The sequence below is a fragment of the Balaenoptera acutorostrata genome, chromosome 1, assembly GCF_949987535.1.
Source record: "Balaenoptera acutorostrata chromosome 1, mBalAcu1.1, whole genome shotgun sequence".
Taxonomy (NCBI): Eukaryota; Metazoa; Chordata; class Mammalia; order Artiodactyla; family Balaenopteridae; genus Balaenoptera; species Balaenoptera acutorostrata.
The window spans coordinates 74,784,185-74,811,482 of NC_080064.1; the positions used below are offsets into that span (position 1 = coordinate 74,784,185).

A 27,298-nucleotide genomic window follows, 5' to 3' on the forward strand; every position below is an offset into this window, starting at 1 on the left:
ATGGTATATCTTTCTCCATTCTTTCACTTTTGTCTGACTTTATATTCAAAATGGGTTTCCTGTAGACAACATGTATTTAGATCTTAATTTTTAATCCAGTTTGACAATCTATGCCTTTTAATAGGGGTCTTTAGACCATTTATATTTAATGTAATTATTGGTTTTAAATCTACCATTTTATTATTTGTTTTCTATTTGTCTCATCTCTTCTATTTTCTCTGTTTTTCTTGTTTTCTTGGCTTTTTTTTTTGATTGAGTAGTTTTTTATGATTCAATTTTATCTCCCCCATTGGCTCATTAGTTATTCCTCATTTTAAAAAGCATTTAGTGGTTACCATAGGGTGGAGGTCAGCAAACACCTATTTTTTTTAAATTTTTTGCTTTATTTTAATCCATACCCTATGGCTTGTTTTTTATAAATAAACTTTTATTGGAACACAGCCATGCATGCCCTTTCACTTACATATTGTCAGTGACTGCTTTTGCACTACAGTGACAGAGTTGAGTAGTTGTGACAAAGACTGTAATGGTCTACAAGCCTGAAATATTTACTGTCTAGCCCTTTAAGAAAAAGTTTCTCCAGGATATACATTATACAACTTTAATTTGAAGTACACTTTCAAATTATATACAACTTCATATATAGTATAAGAACATTACAGCAGTATACTTCTAATTCCAACTCAAATCTTTTGTGCTATTGTTGTTCTACATCTTACCTCTATATATGTTATAAACTCCGTAATACATTTTTACCATTTTTACTTTATACTGTGAGTTATCTTTTAAAGGAATTAAAAATAAGGGAAAAATGGACTTCCCTGGTGGCACAGTGGTTAAGAATCCACCTGCCAATGCAGGGGACACGGGTTCGATCCCTGGTCTGGGAAGATCCCACATGCCATGGAGCAATTAAGCCCTGCGCCACAACTACTGAGCCTGCTCTCTAGGGCCCACATGCCACAACCACTGAGCCTGCGTGCTGCAACTACTGAAGCCCACGTGCCTAGAGCCCATGCTCCACAACAAGAGAAGCCACTGAAATGAGAAGCCTGTGCCCCGCAACGAAGAGTAGCCCCTGCTTACTGCAGCTAGAGAAAGCCCACACACAGCAACGAAGACCCAACGCAGCCAAAAAAAAATTTTAATTAAAATTTTAAAAAATAAGGGAAAAATGACTTTTTTGTATTTAGGAGAGAATTTCTTTCCCCTAACCCAGTGGTAGTAAACCCATGATGTGTACGTTTGTGGTCCTGGGGTCACGATGATCCTGCCAGCTTTTGCTTCTACCCTTCCTTAGCCTTTGCCTAAGACTGGCAGTGGGAGGGTTTCCTAACCCCCTCCTCAGCAGTAAGACTTTACAAGGCTAAGATTTGTGGGAGGGGAGTTACCTGCTTTTTTGATGGCTTTTGCTTCTATTCCTCCTTCAAAGCCAGTGGATTTTTGTCTGAGCCCTGTGATAGGAGAGTTTCCTGCTCCTTCCCCATTGGCTTAAAGCTCTTGCTTTGTGTGAGAGAAGAGTGTTAAGAAGGATGGGGTTTCATACCTGTGTGCCATCGATGGCTCTTTTGAGTCTCCTGCCCTGCCCCCAATCTTTCTTGAGAGCATATGATACAGGTACATGGAAAGCAGCTTGCTGTTAAGTATTGACTGCCTTTTGTGTCTGGGGATCCTAGAGATTCCAGACTATCTTGGTAGCCCACATTAGCCTTTAGAATTCCTTAAAATTTTAGCTGTTTTCTTCTTACTTCTTTTAATGGAGTTACTTCTTCCTCCGATGCTCTGCCAAAGATGAAACAATTAGTTTATTTTCTCCTTGGAGGGAATTGGAATCTGATTCCTTGCAACCTCAACTCTCTGATGAGTTCAAGAAGAATTATTATTTTATAGATTATTTATGTTTTCCTCTTTGTTTGGGTGGGAGCACTGTTTTGTCTTTCTACATCCTCAGCAAAAGTAGAACTGCAGTTCTTTAATATTGTCAACTTTGCTGGCATTTTCTTTTATGGTTAGTGCTATTTATGTCTTCTTTAAAAATCCCTTTTCTACCCTGAGATCATGAAAATAGGGCCCTGTATTAGATTACAAATATGTTATGGTTAGCTTTTCACATTTAGTTCATTAATATACCAGGAATTAATTTTTATGTGTGATGTGAGATAGAGTTCCTTAATTTTTTCCATATGTACACTACCATTTATTGATGACAGTTGTGCAGTTTCTTAAAATTGTCAGATTGCTCTTTAGTAGTGCATGAAAATACAAAATATCTGAGCTCCAACACTGTGATATTATCAAATATGACTGGTAAAAATGTGCACAGTATATTTTACAGGTCTTTTAATGAAGAAGAAAAGAAGTATTGTGTTACTTATTTTTATGTATTAAAATTGATAGTCCCTTTCATTAGTTATCTTTTGTTCTTTCCCAGTGCTACACATCTACATTTTTGACATGCCTCAACTTTAACATGTTTAATCCTTGACTCTGTTGTTGCCTCCAAACCAGTATACTTTCTTGACTTATTTCTTTGGTTTCATCATTCTTCCAGGTGTTCAGACTTCAAGCTTTGAAAATTTCCTTATTGTATAATAGAATGATAGATTCTTAGGTTAAAAGAACCTTAAAAACCACCTCAAGTAGCCTCCTTGCTTATATTTTTTCTAATCTGTCCTCTAGAGTGCTGTCAGCATCATTCTTCTTGTTACGAGTTAGATTATTTATCTCCCTACTTTAAAACCCTTGAAAGATTCACAGATTACTACTTAAAGCCCACATCCTTAAGATGGCATAGAGAACTCCATACTCTGACTTCAAACCCAGAGTTGCAAATGTTGGGACATGTATGTTGTTCACTGCCTAACTCCAGAAGACTTTCTTCACGTAGATTATGATATGAATGGAGCTTTCAGGATTTGCTCAATGTGGTAGCTGGTTCAATAATTTCTAGCTGTTATTAGTATTAGTACTATTATTATTATAGTTTGGTGGTAGGGGGAGGAAGAAGTACCAGGTAGTACAACTGGAGGTAGGTAGGGATTTAACTGCAAGATCCTTGTTTGCAAAGCTAAAAAAATTTGTAGGCAATGGGAAGCCATCTGAAGTTTTTAACAGGGGTGGCTTGATTGGATTTCAGTTCTAGAGAAACAATGTAGGTGACAATATGGAGACTAGACTGAGGTAATAAAGACCTGAATTAGGAAATGCAATGGAATGGAAATCAGAACTTGAAGTCTAGAGACTTCTAAGGATTGGGTACTGTGCTGAAAGTGTTTTACATGCACTATGCCATTTTAGAGATAAGGAAACTGAAGCGAGAGAAATAACTTACCTGAGGTCACACCCGCCGTGATAATGCCAGGACCTGAACTCTTGTGTGTTTGACTGAAGCCCATGCTTTACAACACTGTTCTAGAGTAACACTGAACTTTTCACTATTGTCAAAAATGCTATATACATTAGTACAATACTTTGTCTTGCAAATGCCATTTTCTTTGCTTAAATTCCTCTTTCTCTCTTCTTTGCCAGGCAAACATCTCACAGTTAAAAACATAGTTTCACAGTTATCACTCCTTTTTCTATGACTCTATAACATTTTATATGTACATCTACTCTAGGTCTCAAAACACTATATTTTTTCAAAAGTAAATAGGCCTGCTTTCTTATTAAGTTGCATAGGTGTTGAATGGTGCATTGCATCATTCTCTAAACTGTTATTAGGAATAAGAGATACATGTCATATATTCCTATCAAAATGTCACTCAGAATCTACTGAGTTTTCCGTTGTTTCTTTTTGGGGCAGGTAGGGGGAGTGATATTTTACTATCAGTTTTAAACAGCTGATGTATCTATTTTTTGTTCCTTTGCCTTGAATATATCTTTTAGAAAATCCCTATTTGTTGTCTTTAAATGACTGAGTCCAGTGCCAGATAGGAAATAAGTGGTAGAAACCTGACTAAAACTAAACCAATATGGGCTTCAGGTTGCAAAATACTGTGGCAACTCTTGTAAAATGACTTTTCAAACAGTAATATGACTCCAATTTTTTCTAAATTAAAAAAAGTTGATTTCCCCAAGGGAAAAAAATCTGCATTAACACTACCAGGTTCACTGATCTCTTGTTCATATAGATCATGTGGAACATTAGTGTTAATGTTTTAAAGACATTGTGTGGTTTTCTTATATGGAGAAATTCTGTTAAAATGAGGGGAGATTTTATAAATGAAAATGTATGTGAAATAACAAATGGCATTATATGCTCTGTATTTATACCCAGCACTTTCCAGAGAAGGATCCTCAGAATACTGTTTTAAAAGATGCTTTTGGCAAAAGCTTTATGAAGACAACAAAGTTTGAATAAAATCCAACTTACCTCCTCTTGCAGATTCATATTGTACATAAAAAACAGAGAAATCCTGCAGTAGGGGTGTGTGTGTGGGGGGCGGGGATTTGTGTTCTTTTAGGATTGCTTAATCCAATTTTTCCCAAACTGAATTTACCAAAGAATTCTCCTTTAGCATAAACTAAAGTTTCATGAAATTCATTTTGGAAGAGTAAAGTTCATAGAGATTCTGAAACATGGGACAGGAGTATATAGTATGTACATAAAAAAACAAAATTTTATTTTAGTATTTTCTTAATATTATGAACTTTCTTTGCTATGGATGGACATCAACATCAGCTGGGGGAAAAGCCACTCCAAATGAAAATCAGACTGGAAATAATCAAATTGGAAATGCTGAATTGCCAGGATCACAGGAAGATTCAGATGATGATTATTTTAGCGGCAAAAAAAGGTAATTAATATGGATGTTGATTCTACATGTCATAATCTAGACTATAAGAAAAAGAGTGAGATATCCAGGGTACTGTTATAAAGACTTCTAATTAGAACAAAGATATGAGTGAAGTTAGTGACATTTTTAATTAAAATTACCTTGATTCTGATGTTTACTGTTATATACTAATATTCCCTTCCAACATAGTGAGGGACAATTTATTGCTTAAATTTATTCTGTTGTAATCCTTTTGTCATCAGGGGCAACCTAATGACAGAAAAATTTCTGTCTTCATTTGCCTTTCTTAGGATTAATTTTTCTGCCTCTTTTATATTCCTGGTTTTGAGTAAACTAATCATGCTTGAGTTTCACATTGGTATCATTTCATTCAAAATTATAGTACTTAGACAACAGTTTTGCATATAGTCTTTTGAAATTAAGATAAGGAATTTTATAAACAATTATTCACAAAAGAACTATAAGCAAAGTATGTTTACAAAATTTCCAGTTATTTTACCTTGCTATAGACATTGGACTATGATTTGAATTTAGCTATAATATAATGAAATATTATTTTATAACTCATGCTAAATGTAGTTTATGTTGATCATTAATGATTTTGAAAGATAATGGTTTCAAGCAGACTTTAAAATTTTTTAATGTTATATTTGTGTTTATAGAATATTAAATAAAAAACATGAAAAGTTAATATTCATGGGATCATTTTTTAATATGACTTTCAAATCTGTCATTCCCCTTTAAGTCAGTTTCTTTGGAAAACTGAAGATGATAGAACTAATATCATTAGAAGAGAGGACAATCAGGTATGATTTTTAAATTTTTTAAAAATTTTTATTTTTTTATACAGCAGGTTCTTATTAGTTAGCTATTTTATACATATTAGTGTATATATGTCAATCCCAATCTCCCAATTCATCCCATGACCACCCCCACCCCCCCACCGCTTTCCCTCTTTTGTGTCCATACGTTTGTTCTCTACATCTGTGTCTCTATTTCTGCCTGACAAACCAGTTCATCTGTACCATTTTTCTAGATTCCACATATATGCATTAATATACGATATTTGTTTTTCTCTTTCTGACTTCACTCTGTATGACAGTCTCTAGGTCCATCCACATCTCTACAAATGACCCAATTTTCGTTCCTTTTTATGGCTGAGTAATATTCCATTGTATACATGTACCACATCTTCTTTATCCATTCGTCTGTTGATGGGCATTTAGTTTGCTTCCATGACCTGGCTATTGTAAATAGTGCTGCATTTTTTTAGATGTGGTATTGCACCATAATATTTATACTGAAATTGAAATGGAACTGCAGATTAAAATGTCTTAAGTTTTCTAACCTTAAATGTTAGAGTAAGGGAGATAAACCTCAAAATTCAGGAGCCTGCCAATTCAGTGAAATTTCTGGGAGTTTCATGATCTGGGACATGTTGAGGTATGCCCTTTAAAGTAAAAACCAGGTTTTTGTATCTTGCCCCAGCTACCATGAAGAATGAGTCACTTGATGGACCTCTTTGGAATTTGGAGAGTTACTGCATTCGGATGCATGGCTCCAATTTTTTTTTTTTTTAATCAAGTAATCTAAAAGACTGCCAACTTTGAGTGGGCCCAAAGCAAGAGAAGGCTCACAAGGTGATCCAAGAGGCACAGCAAGCAGTGCTGCCAGTTGTGTGCTAATATCCATCTGATCCAGTGATGCTTGATATGTTAGAATACATATGTTGGTTGTTGGTTGTTGATTATATATGATATGTTGGTTGGAATGCTGAATGGAGTCTGAGACAAGTCCTGATAGGAGAATCACAGCTCAGAGCCTTTGAGTTTTGGAGCAGAGGCATGCCATATTCAGCAAATAATTGTTTTATTGTTGCTAGATATTAATAAAATATGCTGTCTTCACACTTCAAAATTTTTCCAGCTGGTGGGTGCTTAATGCTATTTCACTGTGGTTTGAATTTTCATTTCCCAGATTACCCATACAGTTGATCATATTTTTATATTTTATAGACTCCATTTTGATAACTTTTTTGGAGAACTACCTTTTCAAGTATTTCTATTGTGTTGTCTGCCATATATTTCTGATTAGTAAGAGTTTTTAATATACTTTGGAAGATAGTCCTTTGATGCTTATGTGCATTGCAAATATCTTCCCCTACTCTGTGCCTCGTCTATAATCTGCGTTGTTTAATATGTTGTTTAAGTGTTCCATATCCTTATTTTTTTTCTACATTTTTCTTTCTATGTCTTGGACTGAGAATAGTATATTAGAATCTTCTGTTATTAGTATGTTACTGTTTATCCTTACATCTCCTGTGGTTTTTGATTTATTTAGATTTCTATGTATTATCTGACACAAAGTTGTTCTCATGCAAATAGTAATATTATCACTTTTGCATTATGAAGTGCCCTTCTTTGACTCATTAAATGCTTTTTTGACCTGAATTCTCCCTTACTGCATATCAAGATACTAACCTATCCTTTCTTTTTGTTTACATTTATTTGGTATACCCCTATACTCCTCCCCTACTTTTTTTTCCCAACTTTTCTGAATTGCTTTGTTTTAGGTATGTCTTTAACAGACACGCTAGAGTTGGGTTTCCCTTTGTAAGCCAGTCTGAACGTCGTTTTCATTTAGTAGATGAGTTATGTCCATTTATGTTTTTGATAGGACTGATACATTTGACTTCAGATTTCTCATTTTACTTTATGTTATAGTTACTATGTGTTACTACATGGTTTATTTGCATTTCTCCCCCCCCCTCGCCCCCCGCTCCTGGTATTTAGGAAATCTGAATCTCTTTCTAGTGTTTACCTTTATACGGATACAAATTTATGCTAGTATTCCTAGCCCTCCTTTTTCCTTTTTTTAAAATTTATGCTTCTGATTTTGCTTTGTTACTTCTAAAATTATCCTCTGACTCCTATCTTTAAATTCAAGGCAATTAAAAAGTCATCTTTCCCCCTCCTTTCTCCTCTCATGTACTTTAAGTTGTGTTATTTCTACTTTGTTAAAGAACAGAACATTTATGGGCTGTGCTTCTTGTCTTATCCTCCTCACCTTTGTTTTAGTCTTAGATCTATAATTAAATATGTTCAACACTTACTGCCAGTTCTTTTGCACAAGATTTTTCAATCATTTCTTCATTGGGTAAAGCTCCACTTATTAAAAAAAAGCTCCCAGGTATGATATTCCCTTACTTCTTACATATTTAAAATTTTGTCTAGATCAGGAATAGGCAGACAAGGCCCACAGCTTGTTTTGTGAAGCATGGGACCTAAAAATGTTTTTTACATTTTTAAAAAGTTGAAAAAAAGAAGAATTATGACAAATACCATATGTGGCCCACAAAACCTAAATTATTTGCTCTGAGGCCTTTTACAGAAGAAGTTTGCTCATCCCTGCTTTAGAGCCTTGATACTTGAAGGATAGCTTGATTGGCTGTAACATCCTTGGCTTACACAATTTTTCCTTGAGTTTATTAAAATGTTGCTCTACTGATGTTTTGTTTTATATGTTACTGTTAAGAAGTATGATGCCAAACTGATTTTCTTTTCTTTGTAAACTGGGTTGGTTATTTTTGTCTGGAAGGCCAGAGGATTTCTTTAATGTGTAGTAGTTTTATCAGACTATATTTCAGTTGAGAGTTCTAGGTCTGGTTTTTATGGGTACCCAGTGGGCCCTTTCAGTATGAAAATCAGGACTTCTTTTATTTCAAGAAATTATAACTCTAGAAAACAATATAAATAGCAGATCCATTCCATGGTTTTTTGTTTTTTTTGTTTTTTTTTCAGGGACCTCAATTGGTCTTATCCTAGTTCTTTACCTTTTATCTCTACTACTTTCTGTCTGATCTAGTTTACTATTTTCTTTATGTTTAATTTTCTTTACTCCTTTTATTTCTGTTCTCCATTATGCTTACTGTATTTTTGGTCATATCTGTTCCTTTTTGGATACCTGTTTTTCATTTCTGAGTCAGTTTTGTTTTTTCTTTAATTTCTTTCTTCAGTTTGGTCAATTTCCATTTTACATCTTCCTGTTATTTTTCCATTTTTATTCTGAGTTTCTAAATTTGTGATTTGTGGTGTTCATTAATACCTAAAATGATTTGATTTAATTTAATTTAATCTATGTTGGGAATATTGTTAATTTTTTCTCTGCTTCTTGGCTGCTGGTTTTGTTTTGTTTTAGTTCTCAGTTTTGAGGGTTTTCAAAAAGTAACTTTGTATGGATGCTAGATTATGTTGTAGATTTTGTCTATGTTTATTTGTGTTGGATTTTTCTGAATCAGTAACAGGTGTTCTTATAGAGAAACAGGTGTTCTGGTGGTTTATTTTAGCTTGTATCAATAGATTAAGAAAGCTCTCTCCTGTTGTTATAGTGAAATGCAGTTATTTATTTATGTATTTTTAAATAAATGGGGCCTTTAGGGAAGTGGTCTTTTTTCTTTGTATTCTTCCCTGATAATTTAATTCAGCAGAGCTCTTAACTTGACCACCTTCTTTTCTCTTACCACCTACCCCTGACGAACATCTCTTGCTTCCAAAGAATTTTCCTCTCACCCAGTAGCTGTGTTTTCCCATAATTGCCACCTCTGGCCCCCTGCATTTTAAAAGCCCCTTTCTTTTAGATTCCTCATAGAAAGAGCTTTGATTTACCATTTGGTACCCTTACTCAGTATTCTTCCACCACATGCAGGACCTTCTCCTTTAAGACTAAATTGTGGTTGATGTTTACTCTGTTATCTGTGTATTGTGTTCTTTAATGCATAGCTCCCATAAGACTCTGCTCAGGTGTGAGCTCAGAAGCACACTCTGCTGGTCTAGGGTGTTTATTTCCCCACTTACATGTAAATTAAAGTATATGTAAATTAGAGGATTCTGTGTCCTAGTTATTCTCCAGACATAAATTATGGGTGATTGTATTTGCTTTCTTTTTATAGTAGTTGAGAGCATGCATGGAGAGATTTTAGTGGCTGCCATTATCCTGTGGGAACCTGACCTTGTAAGTTAAGGTCAATGCAATAAAATAGAAAAAGAATAATAAAACAAACAAAGTAGGGGGTAAGGGATTAATGAAGATAAAAGTAGAAGCTAATAAGTTACAGAAGTTAAGAGCCTGGTAGAATTGAAAACAATTCAATGTCTATAAAGTGGTAGTGGCAGAAACATTAACATTGGTAAGGCTTGAGGTAGTTTATCAAGAAAAGGATAGAAACACAAAAATTAGGTGAGATGAAGGCGATATAACACAAATACAGAGGTGATAAAATTTATGAGAATAAAATGTATGCTAAAATTTGAAAATGTGCTAAGATCTCCAATTTTCTGAGCAAATATAAATAATCAAAATTGGCTCAAAATGAAAAAAAATTCAATAGCCATCTTAGAAACATTTAAAAGTTGTCATAACAAGTAACTGAAATCAGAAATCTTGGAAGGAAATCATGTTTAGAAAGGAATATGGATTCTTTTTTTTTCTTCTTTTTGAATTTTAAGTTTGAAGCTCCTGTGGTATAATGTCCAAGTAACGTCCAGTGGAATGGAGAAGCTAGAGCACGAGGGTCTATAGTTATAAAGACAGATTTGGGAGTTCATCACCATACAAGTAAAAAAATGCATTACTGTTGTGCATTACCAGATGTTTACAAATAGGTGAAAAACAATGTGTAACCCTACCAGATCTTACTGATTTTCATGTTTGCTTACAGCTAGGTAAAAAAGAGTGCATCAGCCTACCAGACCTTATTGATTTTCCTTCAGTTCCTTGTCAACCTGCTCTTTCTCCAGGAATAACTGATATATTGTTATTACAGATTGAGAGTAAGTATGATGATACCATAGGTACAGATGTAAGTACAGATGATTCTGTGAGGTAAAGTTAAATAATGTTAATGAGGAGTTAATTGTTTAATGCATACAGAGTTTCAGTTTGGGAAGATAAAGTTTTGGCGATAAAGGGGTGGTGGTTGTTGCGTAACATTATGAATGCATGCAGCACCATTGAACTGTACATTTAAATATGGTTAAAATGGTCAATTATGTATGTTTTACCACAAGAAATTAAAGTATTTTAAAGTCTATGACTGTTATATTGATTACTGCATATGTGTGTCACTAATATTATTTCTGCTTTTTAAATATGTACTCTAAAATATACATTTTTCCATGTAAGATTTAATTACAATAACTTCGGTCCCAAGATAAATTTACTTAAAGAATTAAAACAAGAGGTATAACTACATGAGCTTTGCCTCATTTCCATACATGTATATAAATGCAGAAGAGACATACTGTATTGTTTACATATCTATAAATCCCCTGTAGATACTGAAATGACGACTCAGTGTTTTCCATCGTGGCACATGCTGTACTGCAGCCAGAAAACCAGAGTTTGGGGTAAAATTCATACTTGCTGTTGTAAGCATTTTTTAGTTTTATACTCTATATTTTAGGATATGAGCCATCTTTTAGCTTTTAGACATTGATGAGTATGGGTTATAATCTTCTAGGAGAGAATATTATCGAACAAATGAAACAAGTAAAGGAAGAAAGAAAATATCTGGAAAGAATTAGAGAAGAACTAATAAAAAAAGTTGAAAGGCTATTGGAACAAGGCAAATTAAAGCGATATCATGGTAAAGTTTATTACGTATCTTTTATCACTATAAAGGAAACTCAAGTTTTACAAATTTATGCCTTTGGAATAAATGATAAAATGATAATATTTACTATTTTACTGTTGTAGTTTAAGTGGTACACTACTTATATAAATTCACTATAGGAAAGATGAAAGAAATCATTGTTCAACTCTATACAATAAATGCAACATGCTTTTTATTAAAATTCAATTATTTTTTAAAATGGACATTTGTTTATTCATTTCAACATTCATTTATTAAATAAGTATTTATTAAGGGCCTACTGAACTTAGTCACTGTTCCAGGGGCTGAGGTGATACTAATAGGCCAACATAATCTTGTCCCTGCCTTCAAAGTGCTTATGGTCCTGTGGGGAAATGATGATCAAGTTAAGCAGTAGTGATACATACTGATGACTGCTATGATAAAGGAATTACAAATTCTATGCATAGGAGTACAGAGGAAGAACACCTAAATTAGATGGAAGAGGTCAAGAAAGGCTTGCAGGAAAAGTGGTAGATGTACAAGAATCTGAAGTGTGCCTCATCTTGGCTGTAGGCCTTCAGGCATTCTTTCCCCTCTGCCACCTAAATCTTCTTTTCCTATCTTCTCCTTCTACCCCCTTCTTCCCAGTTCCTGGTTATTTCCTACCAGTCATTCAATCTCAGCTAAGATACCACTCTCGAAGCCTTCTTTGAGTCCCTTAGTGTCCCCTAGGTGCTCAATTTTTTTGGTGTGTGTGTGTGTCTGCTTTGCTAAACTGACTGGATGAGTGAATGAATGAGAGAAATGAGGTAGGAAAAATAGACAGTTTCCTTGCAATAGAATTAGAAACAATGTTGTTAGAACTGGTAGAAATGGAAAAATGAGCCAGGGTGGAGAAAGTATAGGATAATGGTTTGAGAGATGTTAAATAATTTGAGAGGCCTGCATTTTGGGATGTATTTGAGGATAAAAAGGGTAAAAGGTATATATGGAATTAACTGCCTTTAGGATTCTCAATTTACAGCAAAATTATTGCTTCAGTATTAGATCTGACTAGAGGTTATACAGTGTCAGGAGGTATTTCTTAATGTTCTACCTCATAATATTAAAGTGTTATCCCAGAAGTGGTGGCAATGATTTGGCCTTGTTGTGCTGCTAAAAGAGCAATTTTATCAGACAGATTTGAGCAATGGATTAGAAATCACAGGACAAGGATTCTAATACTAGAATAATCTTATACTTAGGCAAGTTATTTCTCCTCTTTGTGCCTCACTCCTTCTATTTATAAAATGAGAATCATCGGTCACTTTCTATTTCAATAGGAATGTTTCAAGATAAAAGGTATGTATCAGCTGTCAAATATTTATTGAGCCTGCTATATACCTCAGTTCTAAGCATTGTTTTAAATGCTGAGGATACAGCAGTAAATAAGACAAACATGGCCCTGCCCTTAAGGAGCTTGCCTCTAATGGGAGGAGACTGACAATAAATAAGTAAGACAATGTCAGCTACTGATTAGAGCTTAAAAGTCAATTAAAAGAGTGCAGTAAAGAGTGGTGGGGCAGGAGAGATGGTTTAGCTAGGGTTTTCAAGGAAGGCTTCTTTGAGGAGATATCACTAACATTTGATTAATAAAATGGTAAGCACGTGAAGAGACAGGGTAAAAAGAGTCCAAACAGGAGGAACACTAAAAATCAAGGTACAGAGATAGAAATAAGCTTGCAGAATTAAGGACCTGAACTAAGACCAGTACGGCTGGAGTGTGATAAATAAGGAGGAATGTAGAGGGAGGAAATCAAAAGATCAGCAAGGAACAGATAGGCCAATTCAAGGAGTTTGGATTTTATTATCAATACAAGTAATATGGGAAGACATCAGAGGATTTTTAAACTAGAGATTTATGTGATTTTTAAAATATCTTAGATGAGGATGACTGCGGTATGGAATAGCCTGTAGAGGGGCAAGAATGGAAGCAGAGAGACCGTTAGAAAGATAATACAGCTTTCAAAAGATGATAGTGGATTGCCTAGGAATGTAGCATTGAAGAAGGGAGAATGTGCCAGATGCTCAAAGTATTTTGGCAGTGGTACCAGTAAAACTTGCAGAGGGATTGGATATAGGGCTGAGGAAAATAGTTAAAATCTTGAGTTAAAAGTTCCAAATATTGGGGCTTCCCTGGTGGCGCAGTGGTTGAGAATCTGCCTGCCAATGCAGGGGACACGGGTTCGAGCCCTGGTCTGGGAAGATCCCACATGCCGCGGAGCAACTGGGCCCGTGAGCCACAATTACTGAGCCTGCGCATCTGGAGCCTGTGCTCCGCAACAAGAGAGGCCGCGATAGTGAGAGGCCCGCGCACTGTGATGAAGAGTGGCCCCCGCTTGCCACAACTAGAGAAAGCCCTCGCACAGAAACGAAGACCCAACACAGCCATAAAATAAAAAATAAATTAATTAATTAATTTTAAAAAAAAGTTCCATATAGTTTTATATTTTTATAAATCACTTTATAATATAGAATTTTAAAATTTGGTGTTTTCGTTTCTTCGATAATCTTAAAAAAAGAAACATAAGCATATTCTGGTATACTAGCATGCAGTTCGTGTTCCAATTAAGTTTATATTTAGAATCTCATTGGTGTCAAAGTGATTTCCTAAACTGGCAGAGTTTAATTTCTAATTTTCTAAACCAGAAGTCTCAGGTTTAAGAAATTCTACCCTACAGAAGTTTGGGGATATACCTGGAATAATGTTGATAAATGATTAATCAGAATCAGCTGATTTCACAAAACATGTCATTTTGGGGCTGAAAAATAAGGAAAATCTGAAAAAATATATTTTGCCTTTTCTTTCATAGCTTTAATTATATAAATAGTGAATTCAAATCAGATTATAGATAAAAGTAATTGAAATAAAAAGTATACACTTCTTGCTACAGGTAGTATTTTGAAGAAAGATTTTCTAAACAAATTACAAGCTTAAAGAAGAACGTGATTTTGGTTCCTGGATTTATCAGTATTTTACTGTATTTATAAGCAAGTCCTTTTATTATCCAATAAACATTTTACTCTTAACTCTAATTTCCTCAGAATATAAGAGAGGAAGGAGAGGAGAGAGGAATGGTTTAAATTAACTCTAGGGTCCTTTGCAGGTTGAAAAGTTTAAACAAACTATAGCCTTTGCTTTTTTTTTTTTAAATAGCTTGTGATGTTTGGAAGAAAAAGTACTTTGAAACAAAGAAAGTTGCAGCATCATTGGAGGAGGTTTTAACAAAACTTCGAGAAGATTTGGAACTTTACTATAAAAAATTGCTCATTCAGCTTGGAGCCAGGGAGATCAAGATGAGACCAAAGAATCTGGCAACCATCACAAACTCTAAGGTACTACTAAATATATTCACATTCTGTTAGAGAAGTTCTATTTAAAATACATGCTTTGTAATTGTTAGTATGATCATATCTAGGATGTTTTGGGCTACAGGTAACAAAACCTCGGCTTAACCTGGCTTAATAAGTAAATTCATGATCTCGTGTAATGGGTGCTGAGGAGATACAATCAGCCGCTTAATGATGTCTTTAAGGGCCTAGGTACTTCTGATATTTCCTCCCTATTATTTTCAGTGTTGGCTTCATTCTAAGACTGCTTTTCCTCAGGGTAGCAACAGAGTTACCAATGGCAAGTAGGGATATATGCCTCCAAAACAGGAGACAACCTCTTCCAGACGCATGGACTATATAAAACTTTCCCGTTGACCTGGTTGGGAATCAACCAAGCCTACCCTGGATTGATCATAGTTACCAGGGAATGCTATATCCTGACTTAGCCTAATTAGGATCTACCTCTGTACCAGGGGAAAGGGTCAAGATTCTATGGGTAAGAGAGAAATACCTAATGAAGTATGGCAAGGGAGTAATAGTGAGCAATACATTCCTTTTCTTTCAGTTGGGGGTGGGAAGTGCAGTTTGATAACCACAGAATCTATAGGTAGTGATATTCTAAATAAATTATAAATTATATTAAATTTTGATCAATTCATTTTCTTGAGATAGTCTTCAATCTTGACAGATGGGAGACACGAAGTTTATTTTTTAGTTGAGTAATTCCACCATATAATTAAACAACAAATTCCAGAGGCCGTTTATCAGTTTAATTTTTGTTTGTTGATACCACTTATCCAAAAAAGATTTTATAATATGTTAATTATGATTGAGTGTAGATTTAACTTTAGACATGATGAAATATTAAAAGTTTACTTTTTTCCCCAGTTTTATTGAGATATAATTGACGTATAACATTGTATTAGTTTAAAGTAGAAACATAATGTTAAGACATATGTTTATGTTGTAAAATGGACACCACAATAAGTTTAGTTAACATCCATCACCTCACATAGTTATTTTTGTGTGTGATCAGAACTTTTAAGATCTACTCTCTTAGCAACTTTCAAATATACAGTACAGCATTGTTAACTATAATTGCCATACTGTATATTACATCCCTAGAACTTACTTACCTTGTATCTACAAGTTTATACATTTGACCACCGTCACCCATTTCCCCTAATCCCCACCTCCTGTTTCTGCCAGAGCCACTAACCTCTTCTGTTTCTATGCGTAAAAGTTTACTATTTTAGATCAATTTAATATAAAATCCAAGTAGGTTCAAGTAAAAGTTTCTTCTTATTAGCTGATACTTTTTTTTAAGCATTATTGAAACTTTTTATCTTACTGTTTTCTCAAGTTCAATATATGCTAATGTTTTTTTCACAAAAGCAGCTTAAATAATTTCCTTGTTGACTATTACAGCTCACAAACTTTTCTGGACAAAAGTAATCAAAAGGCTTCTAGAATAGGTTTTCTCATATTAAACAGATTTTCTTATAAAATACAGTATTTCATTATTAAATATTTTTAAGTAATTCTAATATGATTCCACTGATAAACCATTATACCAATTTCTAAAGCCTTGCTAAGTATCTTAATCTAGTTTATTCCTTTTATAGTAATAGTTGTTGGTTTTTATGGTGCTAATTTAATGGTAACTTTTACAAATACCTATTTATTTTTATAATACATGAAAATGGTAGTAAAACAGAAAGGAAAGTGGTCCCTAAAACATAAGAAATCAACAGTTCAATAGTAATTTACTCCAAAGCAATAAGTTTATTTTATGGAATGGGTTGTTTTCATGATTTCCTTTTTTGATATTTGATAACACTCTGTAGTTTACATTAGCAGGCAATTAAAATTAAAAATGAATAGATGTTATACTAAACAAAGATGTCTTTCTATGTCTCATACAGAATTACCTTATCATCGAGATCACTGAAGTACAGCATGCTATTGACCAACTTAAGAGAAAATTGGATACTGACAAAATGAAACTGATAACAGAAATTAAGGTATTTTGCATTTCCCCTAATTAGATTATAACATTTATCTTGAAATAAAATATTTTGGTGTTTTAACTTTGGCTGTCAGTAGCATAATGGTAGAAAGGACTGACTGTCTTAAAATTGTTACCTTAACAAAAAAAAGAGCATAAATGGAAGATGGGTTCAAGATGGCGGAGTAGAAGGACATACTCTCACTCCCTCTTGCAAGACCATGGGAATCACAACTAACTGCTGAACAATCATTGACAGGAAGACACTGGAACTCACCAAAAAAGATACCCCGCATCCAGAGACAAAGGAGAAGCCACGATGAGAAGGTAGGAGGGGTGCAATCACAATAAAATCAAATCCCATAACAGCTGGGTGGGTGACTCACAAACTGGAGAACACTTATACCACAGAAGTCCACCCAGTGGAGTGAAGGTTCTGAGCCCCAGGTCAGGCTTCCCAACCTGGGGTTCCGGCAACAGGAGAAGGAATTCCTAGAGAATCAGACTTTGAAGGCTAGAGGGATTTCATTGCAGGATTTCGACAGGACTGGAGGAAACAGAAACTGCATTCTTGGAGGGCACACACAAAGTGGTGTGCCCATCGGAACCCAGGGGAAGGAGCAGTGACCCCATAGGAGACTGAACCAGACCTACCTGCTAGTGTTGGAGGGTCTCCTGCAGAGGCGAGGGGTGGCTGTGTCTCACCATGAGGGCAAGGACACTGGAAGCAGAAGTTCTGGGAAGTACTCCTTGGCGTGAGCCCTCTCAGAGTCCACCATTAACCCCGCCAAAGAGCCCGGGTAAGCTCCACTGTTGGGTTGCCTCAGGCCAAACAACCAACAGGGAAGGAACCCAGTCCCACCCATCAGCAGTCAAGTGGATTAAAGTTTTACTGAGCTCTGCCCACAAGAGCAAGAGCCAGCTCTACCCACCACCAGTCCCTCCCATCAGGAAACTTGCACAAGCCTCTTAGATAGCCTCATCCACCAGAGGGCAGAGAGCAGAAGCAAGAAGAACTACAATCCTGCAGCCTGTGGAACAAAAACCACATTCGCAGAAAGATAGACAAGATGAAAAGGCAGAGGAGTATGTACCAGATGAAGGAACAAGATAAAACCCCAGAAAAACAACTAAATGAAGTGGAGATAGCCCACCTTCCAGAAAAAGAATTCAGAATAATGATAGTGAAGATGATCCAGGACCTCAGAAAAAGAATGGAGGCAAAGATCGAGAAGATGGAAGAAATATTTAACAGAGACCTAGAAGAATTCAAGAACAAACAAACAGAGATGAGCAATACAATAACTGAAATGAAAACTACACTAGAAGGAATCAATAGCAGAATAACTGAGGCAGAAGAATGCATAAGTGACCTGGAAAACAGAATGGTGGAATTCACTGCTGCAGAACAGAATAAAGAAAAAAGAATGAAAAGAAATGAAGACAGCCTAAGAGACCTCTGGGACAACATTAAACGTAATAACATTTGCATTACAGGGGTCCCAGAAGGAGAAGAGAGAGAGAAAGGACCTGAGAGAATGTTTGAAGAGATTATAGTCGAGAACTTCCCTAGCATGGGAAAGGAAATAGCCACCCACGTCCAAGAAGCACAGAGTGTCCTATACAGGATAAATCCAAGGAGAAACATGCCGAGACACATAGCAATAAAATTGGCAAAAATTAAAGACAGAGAAAAATTATTGAAAGCAACAAGGGAAAAACAACAAAAAAACATAAAGGGGAACTCCTATAAGGTTAACAGCTGATTTCTCAGCAGAAGCTCTACAAGCCACAAGCGAGTGGCATGACATATTTAAAGTGATGAAAGGGAAGAACCTACAACCAAGATTATTCTACCCGGCAAGGATCTCATTCAGATTCGATGGAGGAATCAAAAGCTTTAAAGACAAGCAAAAGCTAAGGGAATTCGGCACCACCAAACCAGCTCTACAACAAATGCTAAAGGAACTTCTCTAAGTGGGAAACACAAGAGAAAAAAAGGACCTACAAAAACAAACCCAAAACTATTAAGAAAATGGTAATAGGAACATACATGTCAATAATTACCTTAAACGTGAATGGATTAAATGCTGTAACCAAAAGACACAGACTGGCTGAATGGATACAAAAACAAGACCCATATATATGCTGTCTGCAAGAGACCCACTTGAGACCTAGGGACACATACAGACTGAAAGTAAGGGGATGGAAAAAGATACTCCATGCAAATGGAAATCAAAAGAAAGCTGGAGGGGCTTCCCTGGTGGCGCAGTGGTTGAGAATCTGCCTGCTAATGCAGGGGACACGGGTTCGAGCCCTGTTCTGGGAAGATCCCACATGCCACGGAGCAGCTGGGCCCGTGAGCCACAACTACTGACCCTGCGCGTCTGGAGCCTGTGCCCCACAACGGGAGGGGCCGCGATAGTCAAAGGCCCGCGCACCGCGATGAAGAGCGGTCCCCGCACCGCGATGAAGAGTGGCCCCCGCTTGCCGCAACTACAGAAAGCCCTCGCACAAACCGAAGACCCAACACAGCCAAAAATAAATAAATAAATAAATAAATAAAGTAGCTATTAAAAAAAAAAAAAAGAGCAATGATAATTTCATTTAAAAAAAAAACTACTTTAAAAAAAAAAAAAGAAAGCTGGAGTAGCAATACACATATCAGATAAAATAGACTTGAAAATAAGAATGTTACAAGAGACAAGGAAGGACACTACATAATGATCAAGGGATCAATCCAAAAAGAAGATATAACAATTATAAATATATATGCACCCAACATAGGAGCACATCAACACATAAGGCAACTGCTAACAGCTATAAGAGAGAAAATCGACAGTAACGCAATAATAGTGGGGGACTTTAACACCTCAGTTACACCAACGGACAGATCATCCTAACAAAAAATTAATAAGAAAACACAAGCTTTAAATGACACAATAGACCAGGCAGATTTAATTCATATTTATAGGACATTCCCTCCAAAAACAGCAGATTACACTTTCTTCTCAACTGCATACAGAACATTCTCCTGGATAGATCCCATCTTGGGTCACAAATCAAGCCTCGGGAAATTTAAGAAAATTGAAATCATATCAAGCATCTTTCTGACCACAGTGCTATGAGATTAGAAATCAATTACAGGGAAAAAAACATAAAAAACACAAACACATGGAGGCTAAACAATATGTAACTAAATAACCAAGAGATCACTGAAGAAATCAAAGAGGAAATCAAAAAATACCTTGAGATAAATGACAATGAAAACACGATGATCCAAAACCTATGGGATGCAGCAAAAGCAGTTCTAAGAGGGAAGTTTATAGAAATACAGTCCTACCTCAAGAAACAACAAACATCTCAAATAAACAATATAACCTTACACCTAAAGGAACTAGAGAAAGAAGAACAAACAAAACCCAAAGTTAGTGGAAGGAAGGAAATCATAAAGATCAGAGCAGAAATAAATGAAATAGAAACAAAGAAAACAATTGCAAAGATCAATAAAACTAAAAGCTGGTTCTTTGAGAAGATAAACAAAATTGATAAACCATTAGCCAGACTCATCAAGAAAAAGAGGGAGAGGACTCAAATCCATAAAATTATAAATGAAAAAGGAGAAGTTACAACAGACACCGCAGAAATACAAAGCACCCTAAGAGACTACTACAAGCAACTCTATACCAATAAAATGGACAACCTGGAAGAAATGGACAAATTCTTAGAAAGGTATAACCTTCCTAGACTGAACCAGGAAGAAACAGAAAATATAAACAGACCAATCACAGGCACTGAAATTGAGACTGTGATTAAAAATCTTCCAACAAACAAAAGTCCAGGACCAGATGGCTTCAAAGGTGAATTCTACCAAACATTTAGAGAAGAGCTAACACCCATCCTTCTCAAACTCTTCCAAAAAATTGCAGAGGGAGGAACACTCCCAAACTCATTCTATGAGGTCACCATCACCTGATACCAAACCAGACAAAGATACTACAAAAAGAGAAAATTACCAATATCACTGATGAATATAGATGCAAAAATCCTCAACAAAATACTAGCAAACAGAATCCAACAACACATTAAAAGGATCATACACCATGATCAAGTGGGATTTATCCCAGGGATGCAAGGATTCTTCAATATACGCAAATCAATCAATGTGATACACCATATTAACTAACTGAAGAAGAAAAACCATATGATCATCTCAATAGATGCAGAAAAAGCTTTTGACAAAATTCAACACCCATTTATGATAAAAAACTCTCCAGAAAGTGGGCATAGAGGGAACCTACCTCAACATAATAAAGGCCATGTACGACAAACCCACAGCAAACATCATTCTCAATGGTGAAACACTGAAAGCATTTCCTCTAAGATCAGGAAGAAGACAAGGATGTCCCCTCTCACCACTATTATTCAACGTAGTTTTGGAAGTCCTAGCCCTGGCAATCAGAGAAAAAAAAGAAATAAAAGAAATACAAATTGGAAAAGAAGAAGTAAAACTGTCACTGTTTGCAGATGACATACTATACGTAGAGAATCCTAAAGATGCCACCAGAAAACTACTAGAGCTAATCAATGAATGTGGTAAAGTTGCAGGATACAAAATTAATGCACAGAAATCTCTTGCATTCCTATACACGAATGATGAAAAATCTGAAAGAGAAACTAAGGAAACACTCCCATTTACTATTGCAATGAAAAGAATAAAATACCTAGGAATAAACCTACCCAGGGAGACAAAAGACCTGTATGCAGAAAACTATAAGACACTAATGAAAGAAATTAAAGATGATACAAACAGGTGGAGAGATATACCATGTTCTTGGATTGGAAGAATCAATATTGTGAAAATAACTATACTACCCAAAGCAATCTACAGATTCAATGCAATCCCTATCAAATCACCAATGGCATTTTTTACAGAACTAGAACAAAAAATCTTAAAATTTGTAGGGAGACACAAAAGACCCCGAATAGCCAAAGCAGTCTTGAGGGAAAAAAATGGAGCTGGAGGAATCAGACTCCCTGGCTTCAGACTATACTACAAAGCTACAGTAATCAAGACAATATGGTACTGGCACAAAAACAGAAATATAGATCAATGGAATAGGATAGAAAGCCCAGAGAGAAACCTACGCACCTATTGTCACCTTATTTTTGACAAAGGAGGCAAGAATATACAATGGAGAAAAGACAGCCTCTTCAATAAGTGGTGCTGGGAAAACTGGACAGCTACATGTAAAAGAATGAAATTAGAATACTCCCTAACACCATACACAAAAATAAACTCAAAATGGATTAAATACCTAGATGTAAGGCCAGACACTATAAAACTCTTAGAGTAAAACATAGGCAGAACACTCTATGACATAAATCACAGCAAGATCCTGTTTGACCCACCTCCTAGGGAAATGGAAATAAAAACAAAAATAAACAAATGGGACCTAATGAAACTTCAAAGCTTTTGCTCAGCAAAGGAAACCATAAACAAGACGAAAAGCCAGCCCTCAGAATGGGAGAAAATATTTGCAAATGAAGCAACTGACAAAGGATTAATCGACAAAATTTACAAGCAGCTCATGCAGCTCAATATCAAAAAAACAAACAACCCAATCCAAAAATGGGCAGAAGACATAAATAGACAGTTCTCCAAAGTAGACATACAGATGACCAAGAAGCACATGAAAGAATGCTCAACATCATTAATCATTAGAGAAATGCAAATCAAAACTACAATGAGATACCATCTCACACTGGTCAGAAATGGTCATCATCAAAAAATCTACAAACAATAAATGCTGGAGTGGGTGTGGAGAAAAGGGAACCCTCTTGCACTGTTGGTGGGAATGTAAATTGATACAGCCACTATGGAGAACAGTATGGAGGTTCCTTAAAAAACTAAAAATAGAATTACCATATGACCCAGCAATCCCACTACTGGACATATACCCAGAGAAAACCATAATTCAAAAAGACACATGCACCCCAATGTTCATTGCAGCCCTATTTTCAATAGCCAGGACATGGAAGCAACCTAGATGCCCATCGACAGATGAATGGATAAAGAAGGTGTGGTACATATATACAATGGAATATTACTCAGCCATGAAAAGGAACAAAATTGGGTCATTTGTAGAGACGTGGATGGATCTAGAGACTGTCTTACAGAGTGAAGTAAGTCAGAAAGAGAAAAACAAATATCGTTTATTAACGCATGTATGTGCAACCTAGAAAAATGGTAGAGATGAACTGGTTTGCAGGGCAGAAATTGACACACAGATGTAGAGAACAAACATATGGACATCAAGGGGGAAGTGGTGGTGGGGGATGAACTGGGAGATTGGGATTGTCATGTATACATTAATGTGTATAAAATGGATAACTAATAACCTGCTGTATAAAAAAATTTTAAAAATAAAATTCAAATAAAAATTTAAAAAAGCATGAATGAAAAAAAATACCATAATAATGAAATTCTGTGAAAAGATTCCTAACAAGGCCAAAGTAAAATTGAATAAAATTTCACTAAGAAATAAAGTAAAAGAACCTTGTGAATCAGTATAGAGTCTCCATAAAATATTCTGAAAGAAGTAATATTACTACATTAGAGTTGTTCATAAATAAGTCTGACAAACCACTGAGCTCTCTGAGCTCCCATTTAATTTTCATTTTTTGTCCTCTCTTGGGTAATTATCTCATTCTCTGTGGTTATTTTCATATATATATATGTGTGTGTGTGTGTGTGTGTGTGTGTATATATATATATATATATATATATATATATATATATATATATATAAAGTTATATGAGTGCTCTCGATTCACCTCTATCAGAAGTAGCTTTATGACCCAGAATAATGACCCCTATGTTGAATTAGCACTGTCCAATACAACTCTCTGTGATGGTGGAAATGTTTCATACCTGCACTGTCTGATAAGGTAGCCACTAGCCACATAAGGATGTTGAGCATTTGAAATGTAGATTGTTGTGTGACTGAGGAATTGAATTTTAGATTTAATTTTAGTTAATTTCAATTTAAATAGTTACATGTGGCAAGTAGATACTCTACTGGACAGCGCAGTTCTAGATTCTTTTCACTAGCAGCATACTCAAGGCTAAATCCTGGCTCAGCGCTGAGAAGCTTAAAACTACAGAAAAGGAAAAAGGCAAAGGACAATTTTAAACCAAAAAAAGGAGTTATTTAACATTCTTATACAGTCTGCACTCAAAAAAGTAGTTCGTTCAGTGAATGAAAACTCCTGTGCATTCAGAAAAAAGGAGAGAAATCAAATGTGGAAGCTTGTCCACTTAAGGATAGTTGGATGGGTAGAAGGGAGTAATAAAAATACCCCCAGCGCCTTCATTTATGACTCTCTCAATGCTCTTTTCTTCTGGAAAGCATACAAATTAGTTCTTACCATTTTTGTATATTTTAACTTTATAAATATTACATATAAATGGTTTGAACCCAAATTAGAATTATTAGTGAAAAAACGGGAAAGACAAATGGAAAAAAAGAGAACCAAGTTTTCAGCTTATGCACTGGGGGGAAAAAATCCTACATTTAACCATAGTGCCTAATTGTCACATAGTAGACATTATAAGAATTTATTATTGATTTCTGAATGGTTTACCCCAACTACCCATAAGATACAGAACTAAGGGGCAGAAAACCTAGCTTGACTGTTGCAACCATGTTCAAGATAATATAGCACAATCAATGCTTCTCAAAGTTCAATGTAATGTCACCTGGGGATCCTGTTAAAATTAGCAGGATCTGACTCAGTAGGTCTGAGGGGAGGCCTGAAAGTCTTCAGTACTAACAAACTCCCAGGTGATGCTTATGCTGCTGGTCTACAGACAATACTTGGAATAGCAAGAGCTCTGGTACCAGATGGTTTAAGTTTGAATCCTGGCTGTGCCACTTACTAGTTTTATGCCTTGAGCAAGTTACTTAACTTCTAGGCATCTCAGTTTCCTCAACTGTAAAATGGGGAGAAATAACAGTATCTGCTTCAATTAAAAATTTGAAAGTATCAAAGTACACTTAGAAGAGCGCTTGCCACACTTATATTTCTTAAGTACTTATTCAGTTTCTAAGGGCTGGGAATTAAGGTTTTTTGGAATTTTTTTTAGGAGGCAGAGGTTTTTTGTTTTTGTTTTTACTACTTTCTTTGCACAATGAGAACAGATTTTGAAATAAGCAAAAGATAAAATTCTTTCTCACTCTAGTTTTTTAGAACCGTTTAATTTTATCATGCCTATATACTAATAAATGAAATTATTTGGTAGCATATCTAGCATGCTTATTCAAAGGGACTTATGAACTACACATTTACCATAGTAATCCAGTGCAAGTGAAGGCATTGAAGGCAAATGAGAGAAGACATGAAAGCCGTTATAAAAACCCTTATTTATATGACGATTATATAATTTTAGAAAGGTAAGATAAAAGTTCATTTTTGAAAGTCAATTGTTCTTTTATAGGTGAGAAAACAAGCAGTTTCAGATTTACGCACATTGAAAGCTGAACTGGCCCAGAAGAAATTTAATACATCTTTTCAATCTCAATAAGGTATGTTAACTTAAAATTTTTACTTGTTAAAAAATTTACTTACTTGAACAGATTTGTTTAGCCGTTGTTCTCCTTTTCATATAAATTATAAGTTTTACATCTTTTCCCTTTTCATGTGGTTATTATACAGTGTTTCAGGAAATATTAGACGTAAAAAAGCAAAATGGTGTCTATTTGACTATTTTTGAAGGTTTCAGATGTGCTACATATTATTTTACAGTACTATATTGCATTATTTTCATTTTTTAATAGTCTTAAAATGTAATACCTAGAATGACTGTAATATGAAAAATCATATATTTTAATAAATATGAATCTAACTTGCATCTACAGCTATGTAGAGATTAGTACTAAGAATTTAAATTTTTAAAATTTATTTAAAAAATACAGAGACAATAGTAATTCAGCAAGTACTATGGAAAATGGTTGGTTTTACTTTGCCGTAAATAATTGTGCAAGTAGGAAATGAAATATTCTCATAACAGATGACTGAACTGTCATTTATTCCAATTTGGAGAGGGGAAAATGTACAGGGAAGGCAGGATTTATGTAAATCCAGAGTTTAAGGATGCAGATTTCTAATCTAAGTATTTATAGGAACTAATATGTTCTACACAATATTCTTCTTAATTGCCTTGAGAAAGGAAACTGAGACCTCTGTACATTTCTTTGCACAAAATGTCTCTTTTAGAAAGAAAAAAACAGTTGAGAAACCAATGTCTTTAGATAATTAAAAGTAAAATGCAGATACAGAAAATGAAAAAATTTAACCATGGAAACAAAACTAACCAAGAAATATATTATAGAAGTCCATAAATGAAGGAATATTAATAATTGGGTAAATGCCAATGAATAGAATTGGGTTCAACACCAAGTTTTTCATAAACATTTCAGATATAACCTCAAAAAAATAATTTAGTTGGAAAATATTAGGTGGCTCTAACCTACTAATTCAAAATATTACTACTAAGTTATCTTCTTGTATTTTCTAAGTATTTTGATCCTTTATATTCATTATTTCCCCCCCCCTTTGGAGGCATAAGTGAGTTTAATTCAAGTGACTCAGAGAACATGAGTGCTATGTGGAATCAGGAAGGAGAAAAATGATTTGCATCAAATGAACCTAGAGACACAAAATTGCAGGTTTTAAATTTAGATTTATTGAATAAAAAATATAGAGCAAACTGATTCCCAAAGACTAAATTTTTTTTTAATTAATTAATTAATTTATTTATTTATGGCTGTGTTGGGTCTTCGTTTCTGTGCGAGGGCTTTCTCTAGTTGCGGCAAGCGGGGGCCACTCTTCATCGCGGTGCGCGGGCCTCTCACTATCGCGGCCTCTCTTGTTGGCAGCACAGGCTCCAGACACGCAGGCTCAGTAGTCGTGGCTCACGGGCCCAGTTGCTCCGTGGCATGTGGGATCTTCCCAGACCAGGGCTTGAACCCGTGTCCCCTGCATTGGCAGGCAGATTCTCAACCACTGCGCCACCAGGGAAGCCCCCAAAGACTAAATTTTTAAAAATGTATTTCTAAGCAAAAAATTTCTGCTTCAAATTATACATATTTTAAAAATTAGCATTGATTGGTAAGCATATATTTTAATATGGGGGAAATTTTAGCATAATAAAATTGTGAAAGCAATTGTTCCCAACTATAATATTAAACATCATACAGAGGAATATTTGATATGGTAGGTTGACTTGTTTCTTACCTTTATGTTGTTGTACACTGAAGATATAAATAGGTATGTATTTTTCAAATTCAAACAATCAAAGCATTTCTTTATTCTTTATCTGTTTTTGAGTACACTAATAACTAAAATATATAGCAATGTGAAAAAAGGTATATATTTTTTAATCTCTTCAAGAAACTAGATCTGTTTAAACAGATCATTTTTCTAAAC

General features: G+C 35.1%; 1 protein-coding gene across 1 annotated transcript in view; it reads left to right on the forward strand.

Annotated features, from left to right (window-relative positions):
* SPATA1 (spermatogenesis associated 1) overlaps window positions 1–27,298 on the forward strand; it is a 57,695-nt gene that overhangs the window by 20,194 nt on the left and 10,203 nt on the right. The window contains exons 8-15 of the mRNA XM_057539919.1: window positions 4,682–4,796; window positions 5,542–5,602; window positions 10,513–10,624; window positions 11,314–11,439; window positions 14,624–14,802; window positions 16,725–16,823; window positions 17,067–17,134; window positions 25,308–25,395. Coding sequence (XP_057395902.1) covers window positions 4,682–4,796; window positions 5,542–5,602; window positions 10,513–10,624; window positions 11,314–11,439; window positions 14,624–14,802; window positions 16,725–16,823; window positions 17,067–17,134; window positions 25,308–25,311 — 764 coding nt within the window. The 3' untranslated portion in view covers window positions 25,312–25,395. The remainder of the gene's footprint in view (window positions 1–4,681; window positions 4,797–5,541; window positions 5,603–10,512; window positions 10,625–11,313; window positions 11,440–14,623; window positions 14,803–16,724; window positions 16,824–17,066; window positions 17,135–25,307; window positions 25,396–27,298) is intronic.